At 38.7% G+C, this 27283-nt stretch overlaps 1 protein-coding gene across 6 annotated transcripts in view; it reads right to left on the minus strand.

Moving 5' to 3' along the window:
• Window positions 1-1152: 1152 nt before the first annotated feature.
• Window positions 1153-27283, minus strand: part of RNF138 (ring finger protein 138) — a 41728-nt gene continuing 15597 nt past the window's right edge. For 2 of the 6 annotated variants that reach the window (XM_063611362.1, XM_055235159.2), the window contains exons 3-8: window positions 21819-21984; window positions 19569-19684; window positions 9506-9562; window positions 8243-8354; window positions 5961-6068; window positions 1153-3447 (exon numbers count right to left, since the gene is read on the minus strand). In XM_063611362.1, coding sequence (XP_063467432.1) covers window positions 3379-3447; window positions 5961-6068; window positions 8243-8354; window positions 9506-9562; window positions 19569-19684; window positions 21819-21984 — 628 coding nt within the window. In that variant the 3' untranslated portion in view covers window positions 1153-3378. The remainder of the gene's footprint in view (window positions 3448-5960; window positions 6069-8242; window positions 8355-9505; window positions 9563-19568; window positions 19685-21818; window positions 21985-27283) is intronic. The other 4 variants (XM_063611412.1, XM_055235168.2, XM_055235187.2 and 1 more) reach the window with 2 other exon arrangements.

Here is a 27283-nt window from a genome sequence, read left to right on the forward strand (position 1 = left end):
CTAAGGCTGGAGAATCGCTTGAACCTGGGAGGCGGAGGTTGCAATGAGCCTAGATCATGCCATTGCACTCCAGCCTGGGCAATGAGCGAACTCTGTCTCAAAGAAAAAAAAAAAAAAAAATTCCTGTTTTTTGTTTTGTTGAGACAGTGTCTTGCTCTGTCATCCAGGCTGGAGTGCAGTGGCACGGTAATGGTTCACTGAAGCCTCAGCGTCCCCAGCTCAAGCCATCCTCCCACCTCAGCCTCCTGAGTAGTTGGGACTACAGGTGCACACCACCACACCCGGCCAATTTTTTGATTACTTGCAGAGATGGGGATATATGTTGCCCAGGCTGGGAGAATTCATTATATAGGACATTGTACAATATAGTTTAAATTGTTTGTCAATCAAGTACATAATGGAATACACCCACTTTACTCATCTTGGGGGAAGAATGCAGTGCATGTCATCTTTCTCAATCCCAGGACTGGACCACTGCTGTTGAAGCAGAGAGACAGGCTGGGACACCCATTTTCCTGAGATTCCTGTATCCCCCTTTAACTCACCGCCCTTCCCCATCTTTTTTCAAAACTGTACTGCACAGATAATTATGTTATACACTAAGTGGTATCATGGAATGAGTGCTTTACTTATATGACTCTTATGAGTTTTATAGTATGTGTACTTAGGTTTTCTGGGTCACACCTTTTCTACACAGTATGCTAAAAAGTCACAGTTCTACAAGGGGTTTGAGTAGCAGCTGTAAGGGGTTTCTGTAGAAGTTATGATGTATTGAAGATCATAATTAATACTTACCAAGCAGCACATAGGTATATGACATTGTATTTGGCAATATAGTCTTATAACCCTGATATCTTACTTAAAAGTAATATCTCCATGTAAAAGTGTTTATTAAGCAATTAAGCTTTCTGCCTAGCTAACAGGGCCTGAAAATCTTGCTCCATGGACACTTCATAAAATTGCTTTATAAGGTGATTAACATTCAAAATGGATAAAATAGGTTTATAAAGTTAAATCTGGCATATAGCACCAGCATGTGGTAGCTTTTTCTTATCCACTTTTTTAAGTGCAATGGGTTATCTCCTACATGTCTTTCAGTGTGAATTATGAGAGTTAAATGTTTGCCTCCAGACAAAATTTTAGACACACAAGTAGGAGAAAACCACTTTTAATTGAAAAATAAAGCAATACATCTCAAATAAGACTCTGTTTAACAACAAAACTGTAATTTGTTGAAATAGCTTTCCTAAGTGGTATTGTGAAATTTAGGTATTGGAGTATCAATACAATTCCCTCCTTTAATCCTGACTCAGCTGTAAGTAATATTAAAAATAAAAACTTTTCCCCATAAATTTCCATAAATTAAATGTGTAAAGTCTATCCCTATTCACCGACAAAAAGAGGGGAAATTTTAAACAATCATTTTCATACTGAGAAATTCTCAGATAAAAGCAAATAAAGTCAGTATTTTCCTTATGAAAAAGCTGGTATGTGAGACACACAAGACTATCAATGAATGATATTTAACTCATTCACAAAACTTTAAAACACAATTCCATCAAGATGACCTCTACTACAATTTTCCTTTAAAGAAGTTCCCAAATCCCAGAATGATTTAACTAACTTGACATACTGGATGTATTAAACTTTGAAAGAAACTATGAAAGTTATTGCTTTCAACTGGAAAACACTATGGTCAAAAGTCTCTTAAAAAGGAGCTGTTTTTTAAATTACACCCATGTAACTGAGAGAAAATGCTCAAGCACACACATAGTAAACATCACTCTTTAAAATGACAGAACAAAGGCGTATGTTCATTAAGATGTATGGCTTTTCTTGTGGTTGTTATTACAATCCATAAATAAAGTCTTTACTATTTATTTGACTGAAAAAGGTTTTTACAAAACTCCACTTCCAAAATTAACATTTTTATTAAATCAAGTTAAAAAAATGTTCAGTGTAGAAAAGTCAACAAGGGTTTTAACAAAACCAAAATATACCTTTTTATACAATATATGTATACATTAGCAGCAAACTACTTCTGAGATTCTCTTTTATGTTCTTTTAGTTATTTTAAAGAAAGCATAAACAATGTATATTAGTATGGAATGTCAGCAAATCCACTCTTAGTCCTTTATTCTGTGACTTGGGCCTTCTACAAAATACTTTATGATTCTCACTAATGAATATTAAGAACATACCCAATTTTGACTAAAAAGTAGTGAAACAGTGGTTGGTAGAATCTTTCTCACTATATCATGGTTACACATTATATTTGAGAATAACAAATGAGCACCATATGAACAGGTAATTGTGTGTGTGTGTAAACTCAAGTTTTAAGGTGTAATAGCAGCCAACTAGATCACTTAGCACTGTGACTATCACTTTTTAAAAATTTGGTGATACACAAAATTTTAAACAAATCAGATAAACTCTTCAACCCCCTATTGCTTGTCCATTTAAAAAATCCTTAATAGAAATTCTATATATAACCTGACAAACTGCATACACACAAAAGTATATGTATATATGCATATACATCTTTAGCTTTGAATAAATTTCTAAACTGAGATGAAGCCAAACCTCTCATTTATATCTTCTAGAATATAATATCACCAACTGAAAGTTTCTAATAAGAGTTTCGACTTAGTTACTCAGAAATACTGGCTACTGAAAATTCTGAGGCCGAAGAGCTGTTATTCAGCTTAGTATATTCTAGGCTTACAAATCAAAGACTGAAATTATCAAATGCCCATGAAAGAAATAAATTTTTCTCTTTGTATTTCCTTCTAATAACAAAAAGAAAATATCTTTACAAGCTTTCACTTTTTAAAGAATTAAAATTATTACAGAAATCTCACTAGTCTTCAAAAATAGTAAATGTTATATAAATACAATTTTCTTATAGTTGAATTTTTCAGCTAGAATCTGCATTTAAAAAATTTCCTTTGGATTATTCCATTTAGCACTTCAAGTTTCTATTCTGCAACTCTAATAACTGGCTCAGATTTGTTAGGTTATATCAATCACATCGTTCAAAATTTGCTACTGTGTGTTAAATGTGTACAATAATAAATGGGAGGAATGCACCAAATTTCAAAAGCAACATAATGAAAAATTCAAGAATATTTAATATTACAAAAAGATAAAGTAAAACAGGGATTCTCTTTCACCGTTACATTAGTGAAACATCTTTTTTACACTTTTATCAAGAAGATGAAGTTTTTAGAAGCCCTACCTTTATTTTCAATCAAAAACTAAAATGACTGAATTACTTTTATTAATATATACATCAAGTTACTGAAACGGTGACTTCATGTAGTTTCCCCCTTAAAGATGGCACTTGCAGGTACAAAGATGCAGAGATGTCTACAGCCTTCAGATGTTTACTTGAAAAGATTCTTCAACAGCAGTTTGATATTGGGTTTCTTCATCTAACTGAAGATTCTAAAAACAGTAACATTCATGTCAACAGGAAAGACATACTCAACTACTCAATACTTTGCCCAATATATTAGACATCTTGATACACATTACACACACTCAGGACAGTTATGTACAACATATATAATAGTATCTTTTAAGATACAAGATTTGAATACCTGAACTTTAATAATAAGAAATTAAGTTCGGTTGTAACTGTTCAAGAATAACAAACAGGATCATCACGGAACAAAATTTGAGTGTTATAATGCATTATAAGTCATTCATAAAAAATGTGGTAAACTGGAAAGCTGGGTAAGCATGCGCCTGTAGTTGCAACTATTCAGGAGGCTGAGGCAGAAGATAGTTTGAGCCTATGAGTTTGAGGTCAGCCTGGGCAACACAGGGAGACTGTCTCTTTAAAAAATAAAAATAAAAAATGAAAAATACAAGTGAAGTCAATCATAATACACAACTAGAAAATAATGCCAAATATCTGACAGTAAACTGATTTTAAGAAAACAAGCATTTATTGAATTATGAGGTGAGTAAGAAATTTTTGGGGGGAGGGGAGTTTGGCTCTGTCACTCAGGCTGGAGTGCAGTGGCGCAACCTTGGCTCACCGCAACCTCCACCTCCTGGGCTCAAGCAATTCTTGTGCCTCAGGCTCCCAAGTAGCTGGGATTACAGATACGCACCACCACACCCAGCTAATTTTTGTATCTTTAGTAGAGACAGGGTTTTGCCATGTTGGCCAGGCTGGTCTTGAACTGCTGACCTCAGGTGATCCACCCGCCTCGGCCTCCCACAGTACTGGGATGACAGGCATGAGCCATCGTGCCCAGCTGAGTAATAAATTCTTAACCATAACATGAAGCCTACAGCTTATTCAATCCGTTATAAAACTACTCCTTAATTTTAAAAATTATATTGCTATCAATTTTATGCCCTATGAGTTTTGCTTTAAAATCAAGGCCTCTATTTAACAATCTGAAATAATTAGATCACCTACTTTTTTTTTTTTTTTTTTTTTTTTTTTTTGAGACGGAGTCTCACACTGTCACCCAGGCTGGAGTGCAGTGGCGTGATCTCTGGTCACTGCAAGCTCTGCCTCCCGGGTTCAGCCCATTCTCCTGCCTCAGCCTCCCGGGTAGCTGGGACTTATAGGCACCTGCCAACACGCCCGGCTAATTTTTTTTTTGGAGACGGAGTCTTGCTCTGTTGCCCAGGCTGGAGTGCAGTGGCGCGATCTCGGCTCACTGCAAGCTCTACCTCCCGGGTTCACGCCATTCTCCTGCCTCAGCCTCCCAAGTAGCTGGGACTACAGGCACCCGCCAACACGCCCGGCTAATTTTTTGTATTTTTACTAGAGACGGGGTTTCACCGTGTTAGCCAGGATGGTCTCGATCTCCTGACCTCGTGATCCACCTGCCTCGGCCTCCCAAAGAGCTGGGATTACAGGCTTGAGCCACCACGCCCGGCTAATTTAACTTGGCCTCCCAAAGTACTGGGATTACAGGTGTGAGCCACCGTGCCCTGCCTAGATTACCTACTTTTCTATGGCAAGGTAAAACAACTTGACGGTTGGATCAAAAGTGGTTCACAAATTTTTGTATTTCCAAATACATTACATAGCAATCTTTCTTACAATGAGAATTTAATAATAATCTAGAATTACTTCATAAAATTGCTAAAGCAATAAAGCACATCTAAATTTTACATATATTTTGAATTTTTATTTTGAAATTGGCTAAATAATGCAAATTCTACAAAATTTAAAAACCATTTAACAAGAATGATGTAATTTCAACACTGGAAGGCAGACAAAAATGTAGATTTTGTTCATGTCACTGTGCTTACCTAAACTGGAAAACAAATAGCCATTCTTTGTCAGGACTAATCTTAAATAAAGTTTTGATTAAACTGAAGTTGAATAAAATGCAATTTAATAATTAATAAAACAGGTTTTCACCTAATTAAAAAAAAGTACATCACATATTTAGAAGTAGAAATTAATCCATTTTGCTTTACGAATTCATTTTTACATTATATAACTTCTCTTACATTCTTAGTCTCTGTAACCTAGCTTTGCCTGATAACTAAGCTCCCTCATTTTTAAAAACGTTGTCTTACATGCTAGATGTGAGAAATCTAAGATTTCTAGCATAATACAAGCAACTTATACTACATGAGAAATATATCCTCCATGTGTTGTACCAATTTTACTTCTCTTGTAGGTACAATTTTCCCTTAAATCTAGACAGAGTTTTCATGTAAATCATCATTTTGTTAATCTGGGTGCTTGTTGTTCCTCTATTAATTCTCTCTCTAGTACAGGAGGTAGAGAGTAAACTCAATTTTTACCATTTGTACAAGCTGAAGTTCACCAATATTATTAAAAACCTAAGAACTTGCTCTAAATCCATCCAGTAAGATACAACAGCTTGCCACAAAATTTAAGTGTAGATTAAAAAAAAAAAGTTATTTTAACTTTAATATTTAAACAGTACTTTCTTAATCTTGAAGAATTCACTTACCACAAATTCTCCATAATCAAATTGATGTCTCTGATTTAGATGACTAACGAAATTTCTGGTAATCTGGCTAGGATCTCCCCAAGGAAGAGACACACAAATAGGACATGTCTATAAGAAACAGATTGTTTTAAACAAAAAATAATAAAAACAATGAAATATTATACAATTATTGAGTATTAAAATAACACAGGGATATGTTACCAAAAATATCTACGTGAGAAGCATTTTTAAAGGCCAAGTTCCATGACTAGATCATTTCCCAATCAATTACCTTAGACAAAAATGACATTAATCTAACACAGTAAGAGAGATCTTAGACATTCTATTCCTTAAATCTCTTATTACACAAATGTTTCAACAGAAAAACCACATCTAGCTTTTAATACCAACTGTAATGACAGTTATCACTAACTGGCTGCCTGCAACATATCCAATATATTATCTCATTTGATCTATACAATAACCATATAATTATTATTAGTTTTATTTCATTTGTAAGTAAAATAAAAATGAAGTAAACTGGAAAATTTACTTTAAATTGTATCCTTCGTTTTTCTTTTCTTTTTTTATAACTAGAGACACATTTCTTTTTTTATAACTAGAGACACAGTCTCACTGTTGTCCAGGCTGGGTCTCAAACTCCTGGGCTCAAGCAATCCTCCCACCTTGGCCTCCCAAAGTGCTGGGATTAAAGGCGTGTGCCACCACACCAGCCATATCCTTATGTTTAAATGAAGTACATCTTAAAAAGTGAATGGATAACATAACTGAAATAACACACAAAAAACCTTCAGTAATTAAACTCTTGCCAAAGTTTATGATATATCAAATATTATGCAGAAATGAATAAAAATTTGGTAATCCAATATAAAACTAAGTAAAATCTTAAATATGAGCGAGATTTCCTGGAACATCTTTGGCACTGTATTTGTCTATTTAAGCATAACTGAGCCGGGCGCGGTGGCTCACGCTTGTAATCCCAGCACTTTGGGAGGCCGAGGAGGGCGGATCACGAGGTCAGGAGATCGAGACCACGGTGAAACCCCGTCTCTACTAAAAATACAAAAAAAAAAAATTAGCCGGGCGTGGTGGCGGGCGCCTGTAGTCCCAGCTACTTGGAGAGGCTGAGGCAGGAGAATGGCGTGAACCCGGGAGGTGGAGCTTGCAGTGAGCCGAGATTGTGCCACTGCACTCCAGCCTGGGCGACAGAGCGAGACTCCGTCTCAAAAAAAAAAAAAAAAAAGCATAACTGAACCCATTCTAATAAGCAAAGTAGATAGTACGCCTTCTTAGGTGGTATGTGAGAGCTTAAGGTCATCCTCAATGGTTATTGAAGCATATTCTTTTTATTTATTTATTTATTTTAAATAGACAGGGTCTCATTATGTTGCCCAGGCTAGTCTTGAACTCCTGGGCTCAAGCAATCCTTCCCTCTCGGCCTCCCAAGTGCTAAATTACAGGCATGAGCCACTGTGCCCGGTCCTGAAGCATATTCTTTCACAACTTTTCCTAGCATACTCACTAAAACAGCTTAGAAATATCTACAGTTCTTATTGATAACATTTTCCTTCCTATTCTCCTTTCTGAAGACAATATTTATACATCAAAATGTTCACCTGAAAGGGAAGTATCTCTCACAGCTCAGTTTCTCCTGTTCCATTCACAGCTGAAATAACTTACCTGTGAAACACTTCTAGGATCATTATATGTTGGAATCCTGAATTCTGCTCTATCTCCCTCATTATCAAAAAGCTCTCACCATTTTCTTACAAACCCTCAAAATGTCATAAAAAATATGTAGGCATCAAACACAAAGTCTAATTCTTCTTTCCTTGCTTTATGCATTCACATACTATATGCTGCAAGAAAACAATAAAAATACCTACTGACTTTATTCTTACTTACAGGTATTTTCACCTACAGCAATCTACCTGACTAGATCTACTTGTCTGCCATCTATAGAGCAAGTAACTGAGGCCTCAATAGACAGGTTGTGCTACTGTGCAGGAATGAGTTCCTGGTTCATCTTTCATTACTTCACTATTCTCCAGACTATGCTATATTACCTCACACTATGCATCTCCCTTTTTATAATGAGAGTTACTGCAATTTTAAATATCTCATTTTGCTTCACAGTCATCAATCCTTTGTTGACAAAAATCTACCTTACTGATAATGCCACAACCAAATATAAATCAACTACTTTCCCTTGCATACATGAAGTGAAATAGAACAGCATGTTTTATTCTAAGCAGAGGACTGTCTTAAACATATGTACTTACCACAGGAACTATCTGAAATAGGTGATTACTGTTACAGTGATCCAGTAAACGCTGTCTGGTAAAATTTGATTCTTGACACAGGGGACACTTAAAAGTAGGATGACCAGAAGAACTATAAAACAATTTTAAATGAAACATACTTAATTCAAAATCATAACACAAAAATAACACTCTCCTATTTTTTGAGGAATCACTATACATTTTTTAAAAAGTTATAATTATTAGACTATTTAAAGATTCTCTCATTTTGAACATATGTACTCAGGAAATGATGCATTACAGAGGTTCCCAATATCAGTTTACAGTACTCTTAGTGTCCTCAATAAATTTTTTCATGGTGCCTCTAGGCCAAAAGAAAAACAAAAACCTAGCTGACTCCATTTATTATGTAGTTAGGTCCAAACTTAATTGTAGTCGTTTGTTTGATGCCAATAGCTGTCATTTCATGTCCCTTGAAAATTTTTAATATTCTGTAGTATTCCACATTTTGCAAACCTTTTATCTAGGAACTTAAAACTTCTAAAAGACTTCCATCAATATCATATCTCTAATAAATACCAGGCCCTAGGAATCCAACATCCAAAATTCAAAGGAAAAAAACAAAAGCACTGATCATGAGAATGAAATACTCGAAAACATTCTGAGGATCAACACTGAGTTTTAATACTTCTGAATTTCAGGAAGGGACAGTTCAACACAGACAACTTTACCTAAATCATGTGTGGAAGAAACCTGACCACAGTGAAAGAGAATAAACTTTTCTAACCTAATGTGATTCTTAAAAGCAGTAACTGCATTTTCTACTTCTAAACTGCTAACTTCAAACACTATGCCTAATGATGTAACTGATTTTTTTTTTTTTTTTTTTAAAGTTTAATTTACGGCCAGGCGTGGTGGCTCATGCCTGTAATCCCAGCACTTTGGGAGGCCAAGGCAGGTGGATTATCTGAGGTCAGGAGTTTGAGACCAGCCTGGCCAACATGGTGAAACCCTGTCTCTACTAAAAATATAAAAATTAGCCGGGCGTGGTGGCAGGCACCTGTAATACCAGATACTTGGGAGGCTGAGGCAGGACAATCACTTGAACCTGGGAGGCGCAGGTTGCAGTGAGCCAAGATCGCACCACTGCACTCCAGCCTGGGCAAACAAAGCGAGACTCCATCTCAAAAAAAATAAAAAAAATTAAAAAAGTTTAATTTAAAAAGCTATTTGATAAGTGATAAATATTACTTGCTAAAGTGGCAGGATTTTTCAAAAGCTTACCTTGTATTCTCTTGGTAAGTTTCTGTGTTATCAGATGTGGATGTTTCACTCCTATTGCTTAAGAAGCATAGGGAGAAAAAGTTAATACCTCAAAGTAATGAAAACACACTAAAGGTTCATTCTCTTGAACCATTAATGAAGAAGACTAGTCTGAATTTGTTTTAAAAGTCTGAACTTCAATATTCCTTTTTCCTATTGGGTCCTTGAAAAAACAAAACTTGAACTTCAAATGGTTCTGAACTATGAAATAATTACAATATTAATTACTTTTAAATAAATTGACTGCTTACTAGATTCTTATTCATGTTCTTTAAAATTAACTGATGCACAGTTACAGAAGTATATAGAATTTTGCAGAATTACCTTAAATCCCATTCCTCTACCTTTACCTAGACTAGTAAGGTTTTAAATGCTACGGTAGACTCAAGAATTTGTGAACTTTTTTACTTGAAACTAGGACATGGTATAAGGTTATGCCCTCCAAAGTGGAGTAATTTAAGAAAATATGTAAATGTTCGCTATGTTTGTATTTTATTTCCAAAAAGGAAAGAAACCAGGCTTCACTAACATTTAATATATAGAACAACTTAACATCTCCACTTTTACCATATGCCAGAGAGTCATGTGTCATATGGAATATCAGAGGAATCCTGAGGGAAGAGTAAGTATTCCATACAGGGATTGTCACTTGTGTGCTACAGAATTTGATCAATGTGGTCAATTTTATTTATTTATTTAGTTAGTTTTTGAGATGGAGTCTCAATCTGTCGCCCAGGCTGGAGTGCAGTGGTGCAATCTTGGCTCACTGCAACCTCTGCCTCCTGGGTTTGAGCAATTTTTCTGCCTCAGCCTCCCAAGTAGCTGGGATTACAGGCGTGAGCCACCATGACCGGCTAATTTTTGTATTTTTAGTAGAGATGGGGTTTCGCCATGATGGCCAGGCTGGTCTTGAACTCCTGAGCTCAGGCGATCTGCCCACCTCAGCCTCCCAAACTGCTGGGATTACAGGCGTGAGTCACTGCGCCCGGCCCAATGTGGTCAATTTTATAAAAGCAATGTCTTTCAACAGTAGAAATCTTAACATGGTCATAAGATAGGTAGTGGCTAAGAAAAATTGTACAACACAGGTTGGTTCTATATCTCAGAGTTTAAAACATTGAACTTAAACTGGTTATTCATTTTTCCTTTATAAAAAGACAAGGAATACTATATCATCTACTTAGCAGCTGATCTTTCTTTTCTGTTTACTTTCATAATAAACGTATATACAACAATGTGTACGCAGTGAAAAGGCACCATTCCAATGACACTCAGTTCATTTCTGTGAAGATAACAATGTTATCTCCCCACACATAGCCCAAGCAAGCAAGCAAACTTCACTGTTAAAATACATAACCCAGGCCGGGCGCAGTGGCTCACACCTGTAATCCCAGCACTTTGGGAGGCTGAGGCGGGCGGATCTCTAGGTCAGGAGTTCGAGATCAGCCTAGCCAACATGGTGAAACCCCGTCTCTACTAAAAATACAAAAATTAGCCGGGTGTGGTGGCAGGCGCCTGTAATCCCAGCTACTCGGGAGACTGAGGCAGGAGAATCGCTTGAAACCGGAAGGCGGAGGTTGCAGTGAGCTAAGATCGTGCCACTGCACTCCAGCCTGGGTAACAAGAGTGAAACTCGGTCTGAAAAAAAAGTACATAACCTAAATAAAAGACTATTAAACTACTATTTGCACCTTTCTGGAACTAAAAGCCTGCTCTTTAAAATAAAGTCAAATTATGGAGAGTGCATTTATTAAGGGAGTGTTACATGATTTTGTTACCAAAAACAGCATGTGTCACCAATTAAAGAAAAACAACTCATATCTATACATTTAAAATTGGTAGATGTTTCTAACCAGCTTAAAAAATCTTCCAAATTAATATAATCACTGGGTTTTGAATGTGCCCTTTAAAAATACTGTAACAACTTCTAATTAGTTTATAGAGCTATAATATCATTGGGGAAGATGAAAATTTCAGCGACAGTCCTTTTTATATTTAGAAAATAGGATTAAAACTTTTTTTTTTTTTTTTTTTGAGATGGAGTTTCACTCTTATTGCCCCGGCTGGAATGCAGTGGCGCGATCGCAGCTCACCACAACCTCCGCCTCCCGGGTTCAAGTGATTCTCCTGACTCAGCCTCCTGAGAAGCTGGGATTACCAGCATGCACCACCACATCCGGCTTGTTTTGTATTTTTAGTAGAGATGGAGTTTCTCCATGTTGGTCAGGCTGGTCTCAAACTCCCAATCTCAGGTGATCTGCCCGCCTTGGCCTCCCAAAGTGCTGGGATTAGAAGCGTGAGCCACCACACCCAGCCAGGATTGAAAAAATTTTTATTTTATCCTATGGCATACATCTTCCATTTGGATCTGCCTTTTTTTTTTTTTTGGGAGACAGTCTTGCTCTGTCTCCCAGGCTGGAGTGCAGTGGTGCGATCTCAGCTCATTGCAAACTCCTCCTCCTGGGTTCAAGTGATTCTCGTGCCTCGGCCTCCCGAGTAGCTAGGTCTACCGGCCATGCCACCATGCCTGGCTAATTTTTGTATTTTTAGTAGAGACAGGGTTTTACCATGTTGGCCCAGCTGGTCCCGACCTCAAGTGATTCACCCACCTTGGCCTCCCAAAGTACAGGGATTACAGGCATGAGCCACCGAATCCAGCCAGTACTATGCAGTTTTAAATAAACACAAACACTGGGGGTACATACTCAATTCTTTTACTGATAGGGTAATGCAATCACAAAACTTCTGATTTAAAGCATTTAATATCAAAGTTAATGCCCTTTTTAAACACGTTCTCCCTTCTATCTACCCTTATAACTCTCAATTTTCCATTATTACTGTCATCATCATCATTCTAGTTCTTCCTAGTCATCCTTGTATCATGCCTGGGCTGTTGTATCATGCCTGCTCATTTAGCTCAGAATAGGTTCAACAATAGGAAATCAATTACTGACAGCAAATTATTATTTTTTAAAAAACTTATGATTTTATCAGATACAGAAACACCAATAAAATTCAATCTCCATAATAAAAAACAAAAAATTATTTTCCTATAGGTATGTCCGTTGCTTTTTAATTTAATGTTCTATATCACACTTGGTTTACTGCATTCAGTAGGATCTCTATCCAATGTTAAATAGTAAGCACAATGCTTTTTAAAAATACAAATGCCTAGACTCCAGATATCAGAATATCTGGAACTCTAGCCAGATGTATATATGTTTTTAATTTCATACATGATTCTGATTTGAGTAAAACTATTAATGGGGAAATCTTAAATTCAGGGTAATACCAACATGGAGCAGATAAACTGTAAAACTAAAAGATCTATGCTAAACAACTATAGTAAATATTATACTTATTTGTAAAATTGTAGGTGTATTCCCACTAAAATCAGGAACAAGAAAAAGGTGCCTGCTATTTAACAGTGAATAGAAAACCTATTCAATGCAATACATCAAGTATTATATAGAACATTAGGTTTAAAAGAAGCAGACAAAACTATGGGAAAATATAATGATTTTCTATACAATAAATCTAAAAGAATCAACAGGTAGATTATAAGAACTGCCAGATTAGAACTATTGCAACTAACAAATCATTAAAGTTGCTGAAAACAAGATTAACATAAAAATCAATTGATATTTCTACTCTCTAGTAATAACTAATTGGATTATCAAACAGGAAAAAAGGGCTCATTCTTATAGCAACAAAAACTATACGGTTTTACTAGAAAAAGATATAAAACATTTACTCATGTTTTAAATGAACTTTTAATCCATTTTTTTTTAAATGAGAAAGAGGCTGGGGGCAGTGGCTCACTCCTGTAATCCCAGCACTTTGGCAGGCCAAGGCAGGCGGATCACCTGAGGCCAGGAGGCCGAGACCAGCTTGGCCAACATAGCGAAACTCTGTCTCTACCAAAAATACAAAAATTAGCCAGGCGTGGTGTCACATGCCTGTAGTCCCAGCTACTCGGGAGTCTGAGGCAGAAGAATCACTTGAACCCAGAGGCAGAGGTTGTAGTAAGCTGAGATCATGCCATTACACTCCAGCCTGAGAGACAGAGTTAGACTCTGTCTCAAAAAAATAAAAATAATAAATAAAATAAAATGAGAAAGAGGCCAGGCACCACAGTGGCTCATGCCTGTGATCCCAACACTTTGGGAGGCCAAGGCGGGAGGACTGTTTGATCCCCAGAGTTTGAGACCAGCCTGGGCAACATAGCGAGACCCTACCTCAATAAAATAAATAGTAAAATAAGAGAGGTCATATTTCTAGAGGAATGAACAATGGATCACCTCCTACTGCCCCCCCTCCCCCCCAAAAAAAAAACCAGGATGCAGAGATGTGTAGAACAGAAGTGGCATTATAAATCAGTACAAAGAACTGACTCCTCAACGAAGGGTACCAAAACAAATGGTTTATCACATGGGGAAAATTTTCCCTACCTCACATTATACAACCCAAATAAATGTGAAAAGCTCAGCTTTTAAAGTTTAAGAAGAAAATATCTTTTTTTTTTTTTTTTTTTTTTTTGAGACGGAGTCTCGCTCTGTCGCCCAGGCTGGAGTGCAGTGACGCAATCTCGGCTCACTGCAAGCTCCGCCTCCTGGGTTCACGCCATTCTCCTGCCTCAGCCTCTCCAAGTAGCTGGGACTACAGGCGCCCGCCACCATGCCCAGCTAATTTTTTTGTATTTTTAGTAGAGACGGGGTTTCACCGTGGTCTCGATCTCCTGACCTCGTGATCCGCCCGCCTTGGCCTCCCAAAGTGCTGGGATTACAAGTGTGAGCCACCGCGCCCGGCCTGAAAATATCTTTTATAACCTTGATGTAGAAAAAAATTTCTCAGGCATGATATAAAAAGAAAATTAAAGAATATACATATACATGTAAATACAATACTTTTCTATGTCAAAAGACACCATACAAAACCAGCCAAAGACTAAACAAAAATATCTGCAATGCATGTAACGAAGGATTATTATTATTATTTTCTTTTTTTGCAACGGAGTCTCACTCTGTCGCCCAGGCTGGAGTGTTAGCGGCACGATCCCGGCTCACTGCAACCTCGGCCTCCCGGGTTCAAGCAATTCTGCTTCAGCCTCCTGAGTAGCTGGAATTACAGACGCACACCACCACGCCCAGCTAATTTTTCTATTTTTAGTAGAGACAAGGTTTCACCATGTTGGCCAGGCTGGTCTCGAACTTCTGACCTAGGGATCCACCCACCTCGGCCCCCCAAAGTGCTGGGATTACAGGCGTGAGCCACTGCGCCCAGCATTATTATTATTTTTTGAGAAAGAGTTTTGCTCTGTCTCCCAGACTGGAATGCAGTGGCCAGATCTCAGATCACTGCAACCTCTGCCTCCTGGGTTCAAGAAGTTCTCCTGCCTCAGCCTCCTGAGTAGCTGGGACTACAGGTGTGTGCCACCATGCCTGGCTAATTTTTGTGTTTTTAGTAGAGACGGGGTTTCACCATGTTGGCCAGGCTGGTCTTGAACTCCTGACCTCAGGTGATCTGCCCACCTCGGCCTCCCAAAGCTGGGACTACAGGCGTGAGCCACTGCGCCCAGCCATAACAAAGGATTATTATCCAGAATATATGAAGAATGCCTATAAACAAGAAAAAGAACATTTTAATACTATGCCAGATTTCTTCCTAGCTATTTAGCCACTTAAAATATTGAACAATCTGGAGAGAAATTTATTAAGAAAAATAAAAGACTGCTGGTAATTTCTTTTTTTAGTTTTTGTGAAGAGCTGTATTTGAAATAAATTGTATGAGCCTACTGATATCCAGTTACTAATGTTTACAAAGAGTCAAGATTAGTAGGAACAGCCTGAAAACAGACCAAATGATTTCCAAGGAAGATAAAATTGAAATGTCTTCTGTATCTTAATGATCACATTCATCTTCCCTCCTCCTCCCCACTTCCTGTGGCTAAAGAAAACAAAAATATATAATCTTATGTTACCAGAAGAATTTTGTTATAAAATAGGAATGGCCTTAGTAAAATTAGCACTGCTATCTAATTATTATGAGAAACTACCCCACACCAATGCAATAATTTTGCTAAAACATCCTCCAATATTTACTAATTTATGGTAAACAGTACTACTCTGAATGATATGAATGAAAGTGACACAGATTATTTTAGATGGCTCAACTGGAAGTTATAGCTTACAGTTAGATATATGGAAATAATAATGTCTGTTTTACCAATTCCTGTATATTCATAACGTGGAGTGTGTCCAGCACTTCAGAACGTATAATAAACAGTATGAATTAGTGAAATGATCTATGGATTTATTTTGCAATTTTTTTTTCTACTCAAAGATAGTTGCATGCAAATGCCACTTTAAGAATTTCCATAGCCATGCTCTATTCAGCTCTCTTCTTCAGGTTCTGGTATCTATTTCCTCCTCTCTCCTGCTTTCAGTAGACCCAGAGCACACCATTATTCCTTGTGGCTTCCTATACCCTACTTATATAGTGTACCTAACATACTACTCTTTGAAAGTAGTCCCTTTACTAAATTCTCCTCAAATCGCATAATTAGAGCCCACTGTTTCCTGCTCAGACTGTGAGTATACCATGGATCATATCTTATTTTTCCTACCATTAAAAAAAAAAAAAAAAATTTCTGGCTGGGTGCAGTGGTTCATGCCTGTAATCCTGACACTTTGGGAGGCCGAGGCAGGTGGATCACCTGAGGTCAGGAGTTCGAGACCAGCCTGGCCAACATGGTAAAACCCCATCTCTACAAAAAATACAAAAATTAGTTGGGCATGGTGGTGGGCACCTGTAATCCCAGCTATTCAGGAGGCTCAGGCAGGAGAATCACTTGAACCTGGGAGGTGGATGTTGCAGTGAGCTGAGATCGCACCATTGCACTCCAGCCTGGGCGACGAGCAAAACTCTGTCTACAAATAAATAAATTAAAAATAAAAATAAACATTTCTGGCCAGGCGTGGTGGCTCATGCTTGTGATCCCAGCACTTTGGGAGGCCAAGGCAGGTGGATCACCTGAGGTCAGGAGTTCGAGACCAGCATGGGCAACAAATTGAGGACCCTATCTCAATGTGTTTAACACCAAAAACCACCCCCCAACCCCAAAAAATCAAAAAATTAGATGGACGTGGTGGCATGTGCCCACGGTCCTAGCTACATGGGAGGCTGAGGCAGAAGGATTGCTTGAGCCCAGGAGGTCGAGGCTACAGTGAGCCACGTTCACACCATTGCACTCCAGGCTGGATGACAGAGCAAGACCCTGTCTAAAAACAAAATAGAACAAACAAAATAAATTTAAAAATTAAAAAAAAAAAAAAAAAAACGCTTTTCCTTCCTTTGCCAATTTTCTTACTGACTGAAAATCCATATACAAACGCCATTCTTCCATTGCAATCAGAACTCTGCATAGGATATAGAAATAAATAAGACTAAAAAGCTCATTCCAGGTGAGGAGACAGGCTGAAATAAATAAATACAATAAAGTTTAGAGATCTAATAGCATAAAGAACAGTTCTACCAAGAAGAAGAAATTCTAGAGCTCAGGAAGGATTTTACTGAGTAGCTAATACTTGGTCTAAGTCTTCAAGGAGAAGAAAAAAGTCAATCAGCTGGCAAAATGCAGGTTGGGATATTACTGGCAAAAGTGTGGAGGTGAGGGAGTGATAATGATGATGATGAGGAAGAACTAACATTTTCCAAGCAAAGTACTATTCAAGTTTCTTTACCTGTATTAACTTATTTATTAACTTCAATCCAATGAGGACCTATCATCATCATCGCCTCTCATACCTTTCCTTAAACAGATGAGACAACTGAAGCAGTTTCTTGACAGTGTAATACAATTAGTAAGTGACATCTGAAATTTGAACCCAGCACTCAGGCTCCAAGCCTACATTTTTAACCACAGTCATACTGTTTTTCAAGAATGGCAAAGAGAGGGAACAAATCAATCAACATGGCTAAGGCATGTGATGCAATGATGGATAACCAAGAAAAAAAGGCTATAGAAAGAGAGGAAAGGGCCAGATCAGAAAGGGCTTTGGAATAAGGAATTTTGTCGTGTGTGTGTGTGTATGTGTGTGTGTGTGTGTGTGTGTGTGTAAGGAATTTTGTCGTGTGTGTTTTAGACAGAGTCTGACTCTGTCGCCCAGGCTAGAGTGCAGTGGTGTGCTCTCAGCTCACTGCAACCTCCGTTTCCTACGTTCAAGTGATTCTCCTGCCTAAGCCTCCCAAGTAGCTGGGACTATAGGCACGCACCACCACGTCCAGCTGATTTTTGTATTTTTAGTAGAGACAAGGTTTCACCGTGTTGGCCAGGCTGGTCTTGAACTCCTGACCTCAAGTGATCTGCCCACCTTGGCCTCCCAAAGTGCTGGGATTACAGGTGTGAGCCACCGCGTCCAGCCAGAATTTTGTCTTTTATACTTCATTAATATTACTTTGGTGTGATAGAATGTAAAACAGATTAGACAATAACTACCGGCCAAAAGGCTATTATCATAGTTCGAGTGAGAGATGATGAGGGCCTGAGCTAGGGAAGTGATGAGATAAAATAAAAGTACAGATGAGGAATATTGCTATTAGGAATCAAGTGTCTATGACCAAGTGGATCTAAGAAGTAAGGGGGAGGAAGGCCTGTCTCCTGCTAAGAAAATTTGGTCATTAAAAGTGTGATTACAATCATGTATACTAAGAACTTTATTAAAAGCTGGAGATATGCTCAACAAGACAAACACCATCCCCTCACTTAAGAACAATCTATTGGGTAAAAAGGCAGATACGAAATTACAATAAAGTAGAAGTACAACAATAAGAAAAACATAGAAATGAAGAGACCCAGAAGGACTAAAAAAAAACTATAAGAGCAACAACTTTCAAACAAATTTCCTTGACACTAACAAGTCAAGTAAAATGAGAACCTGAGAAGTTTTTTCAGACTAGGCAATCAGAAAATTACTGCAGATCTTTACCAGACAATCACTAAAGATCTTTACCAGAAATTTCAACTGAGTAGGGAAGACGCCTAATGTAGTATGATCAACATGAGGTGCTTAAGGGCAGTTAAGTTACTAAAAATTAGCAATATGTAAAATGAAAAGCTACTAAAATATTAGAGACTGCTTAGCATACTGTCTCCTGGGAACCTTTCTATAATAGTGGCAATATTGTCTTTCCTTACAGTTATGTATGTGCTTACTACAGAAGTTTTCAAAATTAACAATGCATTGTTCAGGGACACATGCATGGGTGATGATACATAAAGAAAATCAAAGGAACGAATAATACAAATAAGAGAACAGAGGTTGCATCTAGGAGTGTAGGGTTCAGATGGGCAGGAGCTCACATAGAGACCCTAAAGTTCTGAAAAATGTTCTTTCTTGACCCGGGTTAATAGGTAACTGGATGTTTACCATTTTTTTTTTTAAACCACAAGTGCATTTTGGCCATTTTTCTGTGTAAAATACATTTCATAAAAATGTTTAATGTACATAAATCTGAGGTAAGATACAAATCAATCCAAATCTAGTTGTTTAAAAGAAATGAGACTCAAATAGAACTGCATTGCACCTGGTTTCACTTTTACATGACATTTTAGAATAAAAATTTCAAACTCTAAGTCTATCCCTTAGATAGCAAAGAAAAACAGGTTGTAGTTTGCAAATACATTACTGAAAAGAATTTTCTATAGTTTTTCAAATCATTTCAGTTGCAAAATTCGTAAGAGAAAAATCTCCAGCTTATTTTTTACTCAAAAAAATGAAAATTCTTAGAATGATTTTAAATAACATAAGCTTAAGTTCATGAAGTTCATCTCCCAGATGAGATCTTACGTGTGCCAAACAGATTTTAAGGCAAATGCTGTAGTTCTGATACTTGGCAATTCACTTTAAAAACACATGTGCACATACACACACACACATCCCCCCAAATACCTTATCATATAGTTCCCAAAACAATTTCCATTTCAATTACGAAAATTCTGTATTTAGGAATAAGTATTGCTTACCTGTTCCCTACTGAATCTTGAGAGATCTGAAAGTTTGGAATGATAGAAGAAACACCATATTCATCCTGATACTTCTTACAAGATTTGTAATGATGTCTCATGCGATAGAATTTAATCTGTAAATTATTAAAATGTGACTTTTAATTTAAAATAGAACTAGTAAGATTTGAGATAGTGTAAAAAGAGGAAAAAAATAAAAGTAACTAAATACTCCATTTAAACAGGAGTTGTGTTTTTTTTTTTTTTTTTTGAGACGGAGTCTCGCTCTGTCACCCAGGCTGGAGTGCAGTGGCGCGATCTCAGCTCACTGCAAGCTCTGCCTCCCGGGTTCACGCTATTCTCCTGCCTCAGCCTCTCCGAGTAGCTGGGACTACAGGCACCCGCCACCACGTCCGGCTAATTTTTTGTGTTTTTAGTAGAGACGGGGTTTCACCGTGGTCTCGATCTCCTGACCTCGTGATCCGCCCGCCTCAGCCTCCCAAAGTGCTGGGATTACAAGCGTGAGCCACCACGCCCGGCCAGGAGCTGTATTTTTTAAAGTAAATGATTTCATCCTTAAGTAGGAGTTAAAAATAGATAATACATTTCTGTTCATTAAATGTAGAGATGGAGAAGAGTCCATCTGTCCATAAATTCACGGCAAAAAACAGCAAATAACTTCACACTTGAAAAGATACTACCAGCAGTAGACAAAAAAATTAAAAGCACTAAGAGGATGCCAGATGCTATTGGGCATGTCTTATTATTTAACTTCTGCAGCCTGACACAGTTAGAAAGCACTTTAAAAAAATTAAGTTCCTGGCTGGGTGCAGTGGCTCGCGCTTGTAATCCCAGCCTTCTGGGAGGCTGGGGCGGGTGGACTGCTTGAGTTCAGGGGTTCAAGACCAGCCTGAGCAATATGGCAAAATCCCGTTTATACAAAAAATACAAAAATTAGCCAGGTGTAATCTCAGCTACCTGAAGGGCTGAGGCAGGAGGATCGCTTAGAGCCTGGGAAGTCAAAGCTGCAGTGAGCCGAGATTGTGCTACTGTACTCCAGCCTGGGTGACAAAGTGAGACCCTGTCTCAAAAAAAAAGAAAATAAAATTAAGTTCCCAGGAATACTTGGAACATTTTTCAGTTTCTCACTGAGAGGAATAGCCAGAATCTCTCGAGTGTGTTTTCCAGCTTCACTTCATTGCCCTGTCAGTTAAACATTTCCTTCAAAAAGATGTAAAAGCAGATCTGACTTGTGTGAATGCATGAAATAGCAACCAGCTTTGCTCACTGAATTCATTAGCTATTAGAAAAAATGTCAGTGATAAATCTATAGACACATGGATATACTCAAAACCTAACTACCCCTCACTATTTTATTCCTTCTCCAAATGACAGAATAAAATCCAGATTAGAGAATTAATGCTGGTTATTTGTTAACACCTGATTTTCCTACATGTTCCTTAAAAATAACCAAATATTTTTGACTTCTTTCTTCTTCTTTTTTTTTTTAGACAAGTTTCGCTCTTGTTGCCCAGTCTAGAGTGCAATGGCGCAATCTCAGCTCACCGCAACCTCTGCCTCCCAGGTTCAAACAATTCTGCCTCAGCCTCCCAAGTAGCTGGGATTATAGGCATGCGCCACCACACCTGGCTGATTTTTGTATTTTTAGTAGAGACAGGGTTTCACCATGTTGGTCAGGCTGGTCTCGAACTCCTGACCTCAGGTCATCCACCCACCTTGGCCTCCCATAAGTGCTGGGATTACAGGCGTGAGCCACCATGCCCGGCCCTTGTGATTTCTTAAATACATACATATAAATACATAAGTAAAGTGAGGAGCTAGAGAGTTCCTTAACTACGTAAATCCATGTGCCCAAACTAGTAACATTTCTATGTGCTAAGCTGCAATGATGATACTACCATGAGAAAAACTTAAGGGGTGAATTTGTACAAGAATGGGGTTTAAATGAGCTAAATGCCAGCTTGCTAATTTAGTTACTTTAGTAAGTAATCAATGAGAAATCACTTTTAGAAAAATGCCATGCTAAATATTATGAAATTCAGTGGTTTTTTTTTTCAGTCTCATTTCTCAGTAAGTTTATAATCTAGTAAGATCTATGACCACAGCTTTTTTTGGCCTTTTCTATCCAATTCCCAGTCTAAATACCTTTCATCTTTTCAAAAAAAAAAAGCACCAACCAAGAAAATTCAAATAAGAATTTCAGAGTAGAAACTTGGCTTCCAAAGAAGAGAGATGTCACATTTACTCTACCTGTTTTGCACAGCATCTGCAGCTACCAGAAAACTTCCTCATTATATTTTCAAGGTCTAAGGCCCGTTCAGGACATGCTCTCTCTCTTCTAGTCACATTTCCACGACATAGGGGACAATGTGCTCCGCTTTCCCTCATTGCAGTCAGGAAACATTTTCTACAGAAACTAAACCAAACATTGTGACACATTAATTACAAAAAAAATTACTCTTTTCATCTCTATAATTAAATACAAACAAGTGATTATAAATATGTATTCATATTAAATAAGTTAGGCTACTCATATGTACATAAATCTCAGAAGTTTAATAACTATGTATTTATCAGAGAGTAAGATTGATAACTGGACTAGATGGGAATATTTTAAGTCTGCTTTACAACTTCTTAACATAATATATGATGAATAAATATTAATGCTACATATTAATAATATTACTAGAGGAAGCATGGTACAAAGGAAGAATTGGATCCTGGCTCTGCCATTTAGTAGCTGTGTAATCTTAGGTCAACAAATTAACTCACACCGGATCTCCATTTCCTCCCCTTACAAAATAAAAGGATGAATAACATAAGCTTTCGTCTCAAACTGTATATCGACATGTTGTTCCACAAGACATAAACAGGTCTACTACAAAAGAGCACACAAATTGGTTTGGGAAGTTCTAGGATAAAGTTAACAGGTTTTACCCAAAGTTATCTGCGTGTTAATAGGTGTTACTCAAAGTTATTTGGTCAGAAAATAGGAAAATTTCCCAAACAATGTGCAATGGAACGTAATTTGAGAAATACTTAATACTTCCGGCTTTGCCGGGCGCGGTGGCTCACGCCTGTAATCCCAGCACTTTGGGAGGCTGAAGCGGGCGGATCACGTGGTCAGGAGATCGAGACCCTTCTGGCTAAGACGGTGACATCTCGTCTCTACTAAAAATATAAAAAATTAGCTGGGTGTGGTGACAGGCACCTGTAGTCCCAGCTACTCGGGAGGCTGAGGCAGGAGAATGGCATAAACCCGGGAGGCAGAGGTTGCAGTGAGCCGAGATTGCACCACTGCACTCCGGCCTGGGCGACAAAGCGAGACTCTGTCTCAAAAAAAAAAAAAAAAAAAAAAAAAAAAAGATTAAACATTTATAACCAACTTTTTAGTTAGAATCAAACTAAAATCTTTTTATCTTCTCTAGCCCCACCAAATACCTTATTTGATCATTTTGCTTTCAAGAGAACCAGTTAAATTACAGACATATATATCTGGGATCTAGAATACATATACATTTAATCCAATCTCCTATAAATATATGCGAATATTCCTCCTCTATACTAACAAAAGTTGAGAGGAAATCGCGCAGTAACAGATCACATAACCTGAGTTTCCTAACTATGCAGCACTTTTAAACAAGTCAGTTTTCCCCTCTAAAATCAGTTTCCTCACTCATGAAATAATAAAAGTATCTACAACTGACTGGGCTGTTCAGAGGATTAAAATAGATAACACGTATAAAATGCTTAACACACTATTTGTCATGGTCAGGAAAGTGTTCAATAAATAGTAGCTAATATCATTAAAGCAGCACTAGAAGTCATTACCAATTAACACCATAAACTAAAACATTAGGCAGGGCGTAGTGGCTCATGCCTATAATCTACGTGCTTTGGGAGGTCAAGGCAGGAGGATGGCTTGAGGCAAGGAGTTGAAGACCAGCCTGGGCAACACAGCAAGACCCTGTCTCTACAAAAATTAAAAATAAAAAAAATTAGCTGGGTATAGTAGCATGCACGTCCAGTCCCAGCTACTCAGGAGGCTGAGGCGAAGGATCACTTGAGCCCAGGAGGTTGAAGCTGTAGTGAGCTATGAAGGTGCCACTGCATTCCAGCCTGGGTGACAGAGCAATACTGTCTCTCAAAAAACAATAACAATTAAAAATATTTACCATAGCCAGAAACCAAAATAACGCAAAGTAAACAAGATGCCAGTTTTCACTTGTCAAACTAAAAACTAGTTTTATTTATTTTTTTAGACACAGCCTTGCTCTGTTGCCCAGGCTGGAGTACACTGGTGCGATCTTGGCTCACTGCAACCTCTGCCTCCAGGGCTCAAGTAATTTTCTGGCCTCAGCCTCCCCAGTAGGTGGGACTACAGGTACGCACCACTGCGATGGCTAATTTTTGTACTTTTGGTAGAGATGGGATTTCGCCAGTTGCTCAGGCTAGTCTTGAACTCCTGAGCTCAAGTGATCCAGCTGTCTCGGCCTGCCAAAGTGTTGGGATTCCAGGCGTGAGCCACGGTGCCCAGCAAAACTGGTTTTAAAAATAGTAAAAGTAAGGCTGGGCGCGGTGGCTCACACTTGTAATCCCAGCACTTTGGGAGGCCGAGGCGGGCGGATCACGAGGTCAGGAGATCGAGACCACGGTGAAACCCCGTCTCTACTAAAAATACAAAAAAATTAACCGGGCGTGGTGGCGGGCGCCTGTAGTCCCAGCTACTCGGAGAGGCTGAGGCAGGAGAATGGCGTGAACCCGGGAGGCAGAGCTTGCAGTGAGCCGAGATCACACCACTGCACTCCAGCCTCGGTGACAGAACGAGACCACTGCACTCCAGCCTCGGTGACAGAACGAGACTCCGTCTAAAAAATAATAATAATAATAATAAAAGTAACCAAATCTGGGCACAGCAGCATGTACCTGTAGTCTTAGCCACTTGGGAGGCTGAGGTGGGAGGATCTCTTGAGCCAATGAGTTCAAGGCCCGCCTGGGTAACACAGCATGACCCTGTCTCTAAAAAAACAGTAATAATAAAACAATGGCCAGGCACAGTGGCTCACACCTGTAATCCTGCACTTTGAGAGGCTGAGTGGGGCAAATGGCTTAAGCTCATAAGACCAGCCTGGGCAACATGGTGAAACCCCATCTCTACTAGCCTGGCATGGTGGCACATGCCTGTAGTCCCAGCTACTCAGAAGGCTGAGGTGAGAGGATCACTTGAGCCTGTGAGGCGGAGGTTGCAGTGAGCCAAGATCATGCCACCGCACTTCAGCCTGAGCAACAGAGAGAGACCTTGTTTCAAAAAAAAGAAAAAGACAAAAATGAAAAAGGTGGGAAATACCAAGTGTTAGGGAGTATATGAACCAACCTAAACTCACATTGGATGCTATGGGAGTATAAACTTTTACAACCATTTGGAAAACTGTGTGGCAATATCCATTAGTGCCCATAAATTCCACTCTGAAGTATATACCCATCAAACCTATATACATAAAACCATGGGCAGTGGCTTATGCCTATAATCCCAGCACTTTGGGAGGCCAAGGCGGGAGGATTACTTGAGGCCAGGAGTTTGAGGCCAGCCTGGACAACATAGTGAGACTTTGCTCCTATAAAAAAATTAAAAATAAAAATAAAAAATTAGCTGGGCACGGTGGTGCATGCCTGTAGTCCTAGCTACTTGAGACTAAGGCAGGAGGATTGCTTGAGCCCAGGGGGTCAAGGCTGCAATGAGCTATGATCACTCCATTACCCTCCTGCCTGAGCAAGAGTGAGACCTTGCATCTATTTAAAAACAAAACAAAATAAAAATTACATATATAATCAGAAAAAATTTGCTAGAAAGTTCATAGCCACACTATTTATAATAGCCCCAAACTGAAAACTATACATAGGTCCGCCAACAGAAGAATGCATAACTAATTATGGTATATTCACAAAATGAAAATTACAATATGATGTATTGAGAATGAAAATGTTACAGCTATAAACAACAATATGAACATAATGATACAATGTTGAGCTAAACAAGCCAGATATAAAAGAGTACAAACTGCATGATTCTATTTTTAGAATGTACAAAACGCAGTTAAACTATGTTAAAGGTCAAGATAATGGTATCCTGAAGGAGGTGGGATATGTTTCCTTAGAGAAGGGAACATTAGGGGAGTTTCTGGGATGCTAATGATCTGTTGCTTGACATAGGTGCTGAATGGTTGCTTGATATGGGTGTACTCAATTTGGGAAAATTCACTGAGCTGGATATCTGTGATAGGGACACGTTTCTGTATGCATTTTATACTTAAATAAAAAATATTTGGCCAGGCATGGTGGCTCATGCCTGTAATCCCAGCACTTTAGGGAGCCGAGGCGGGTGGATCACCCGAAGTCAGGAGGTCAAGACTAGCCTGGCCAACATGGCAAAACTCCATCTATACTAAAAATACAAAAATCAGCCAGGTGTGGTGGCAGGTGCCTGTAATCCCAGCTACTCAGGAGGCTAAGGCAGGAGAATCACTTGTACCTGGGAGGCGGAGCTTGCAGTGAGCCGAGATCGCGCCCAGTCTGGGCAACAGAGCGAGACTCTGTCTCAAAAAAAAAAAAAAAAAAAGAGTACCCTTTAAACAAGGCTAGTTATATTAAAACTGTTATAAAAATAACTAGATAAGGCCGGGTGCAGTGGCTCACGCCTATAATCCCAGCACTTTGGGAGGCTGAGGCGGGTGGATCACAAGGTCAGGAGTTCGAGCCTAGCCTGGCCAACATGGTGAAACCCTGTCTTGACTAACGATACAAAAAATTAGCCAGGCGTGATGATGCGCGCCTGTAATCCTAGTTACTTGGGAGGCTGAGGCAGAAGAATCGCTTGAACCTGGGAGGCAGAGGTTGCAGTGGGCCAAGATCGTGCCATTGCATTCCAGCCTGGGTGACAGGGTAAGACTCCATCTCAAAAAAAAAAAAACAAAAAACAAACAAAAAACTTTAAGATTATCTTCTAACTGGCCTTTAAAAAAAAAACTGCTAAAATTTAAAAAAGAATTAATTACTAGAAAAAAGGAAAGTGGGCCAGGTGTAGTGGATCACACCTGTAATCCCAGCACTTTGGGAGACCGAGGAGGGCGGACTGCCTGAGCTCAGGAGTTCGAGACCACCCTGGGCAACACAGTGAAACCCCCTGTCTACTAAATACAAAAAAAATTAGCCGGGTGTGGCGGCGTGCACCTGTAGTCCCAGCTACTCGGGAGGCTGAGGCAGGAGAATTGCTTAAACCCAGGAGGCACAGGTTGCAGGGAGCCGAGATCGCGCCACTGCACTCCAGCCTGGGTGACAGAGTGAGACTCTGTCTCCAAAAAAAAGAAAAAAAGGAAAGTGAATTTAACCAGAGACAGTTAACACATAAGAGCCCTAATCCAGTGGCCCAATAGCCATAGGAGACAGAAAGAGAAAATTATTTTTAAAGAAACAAAAGGAGAAAATGAGAGTGTGAGGGGAATTTCCAGAGCTAAAAAATGTGTCAGCAGAATAGAGACAAGTGAAGGACCTGTACAATAAATTTAAGAGTCACAACCAGAGAGATTACTGGAAAAACTTCAAATAATAATTTTTCAGCCAGGCGCGGTGGCTCACGCCTGTAATCCCAGCACTTTGGGAGGCCGAGGCGGGCAGATCATGAGGTCAGGAAATCAAGATCATCCTGGCTAACACAGTGA

This window comes from Symphalangus syndactylus, chromosome 1 (genome assembly GCF_028878055.3).
Source record: "Symphalangus syndactylus isolate Jambi chromosome 1, NHGRI_mSymSyn1-v2.1_pri, whole genome shotgun sequence".
Lineage (NCBI taxonomy): Eukaryota > Metazoa > Chordata > Mammalia > Primates > Hylobatidae > Symphalangus > Symphalangus syndactylus.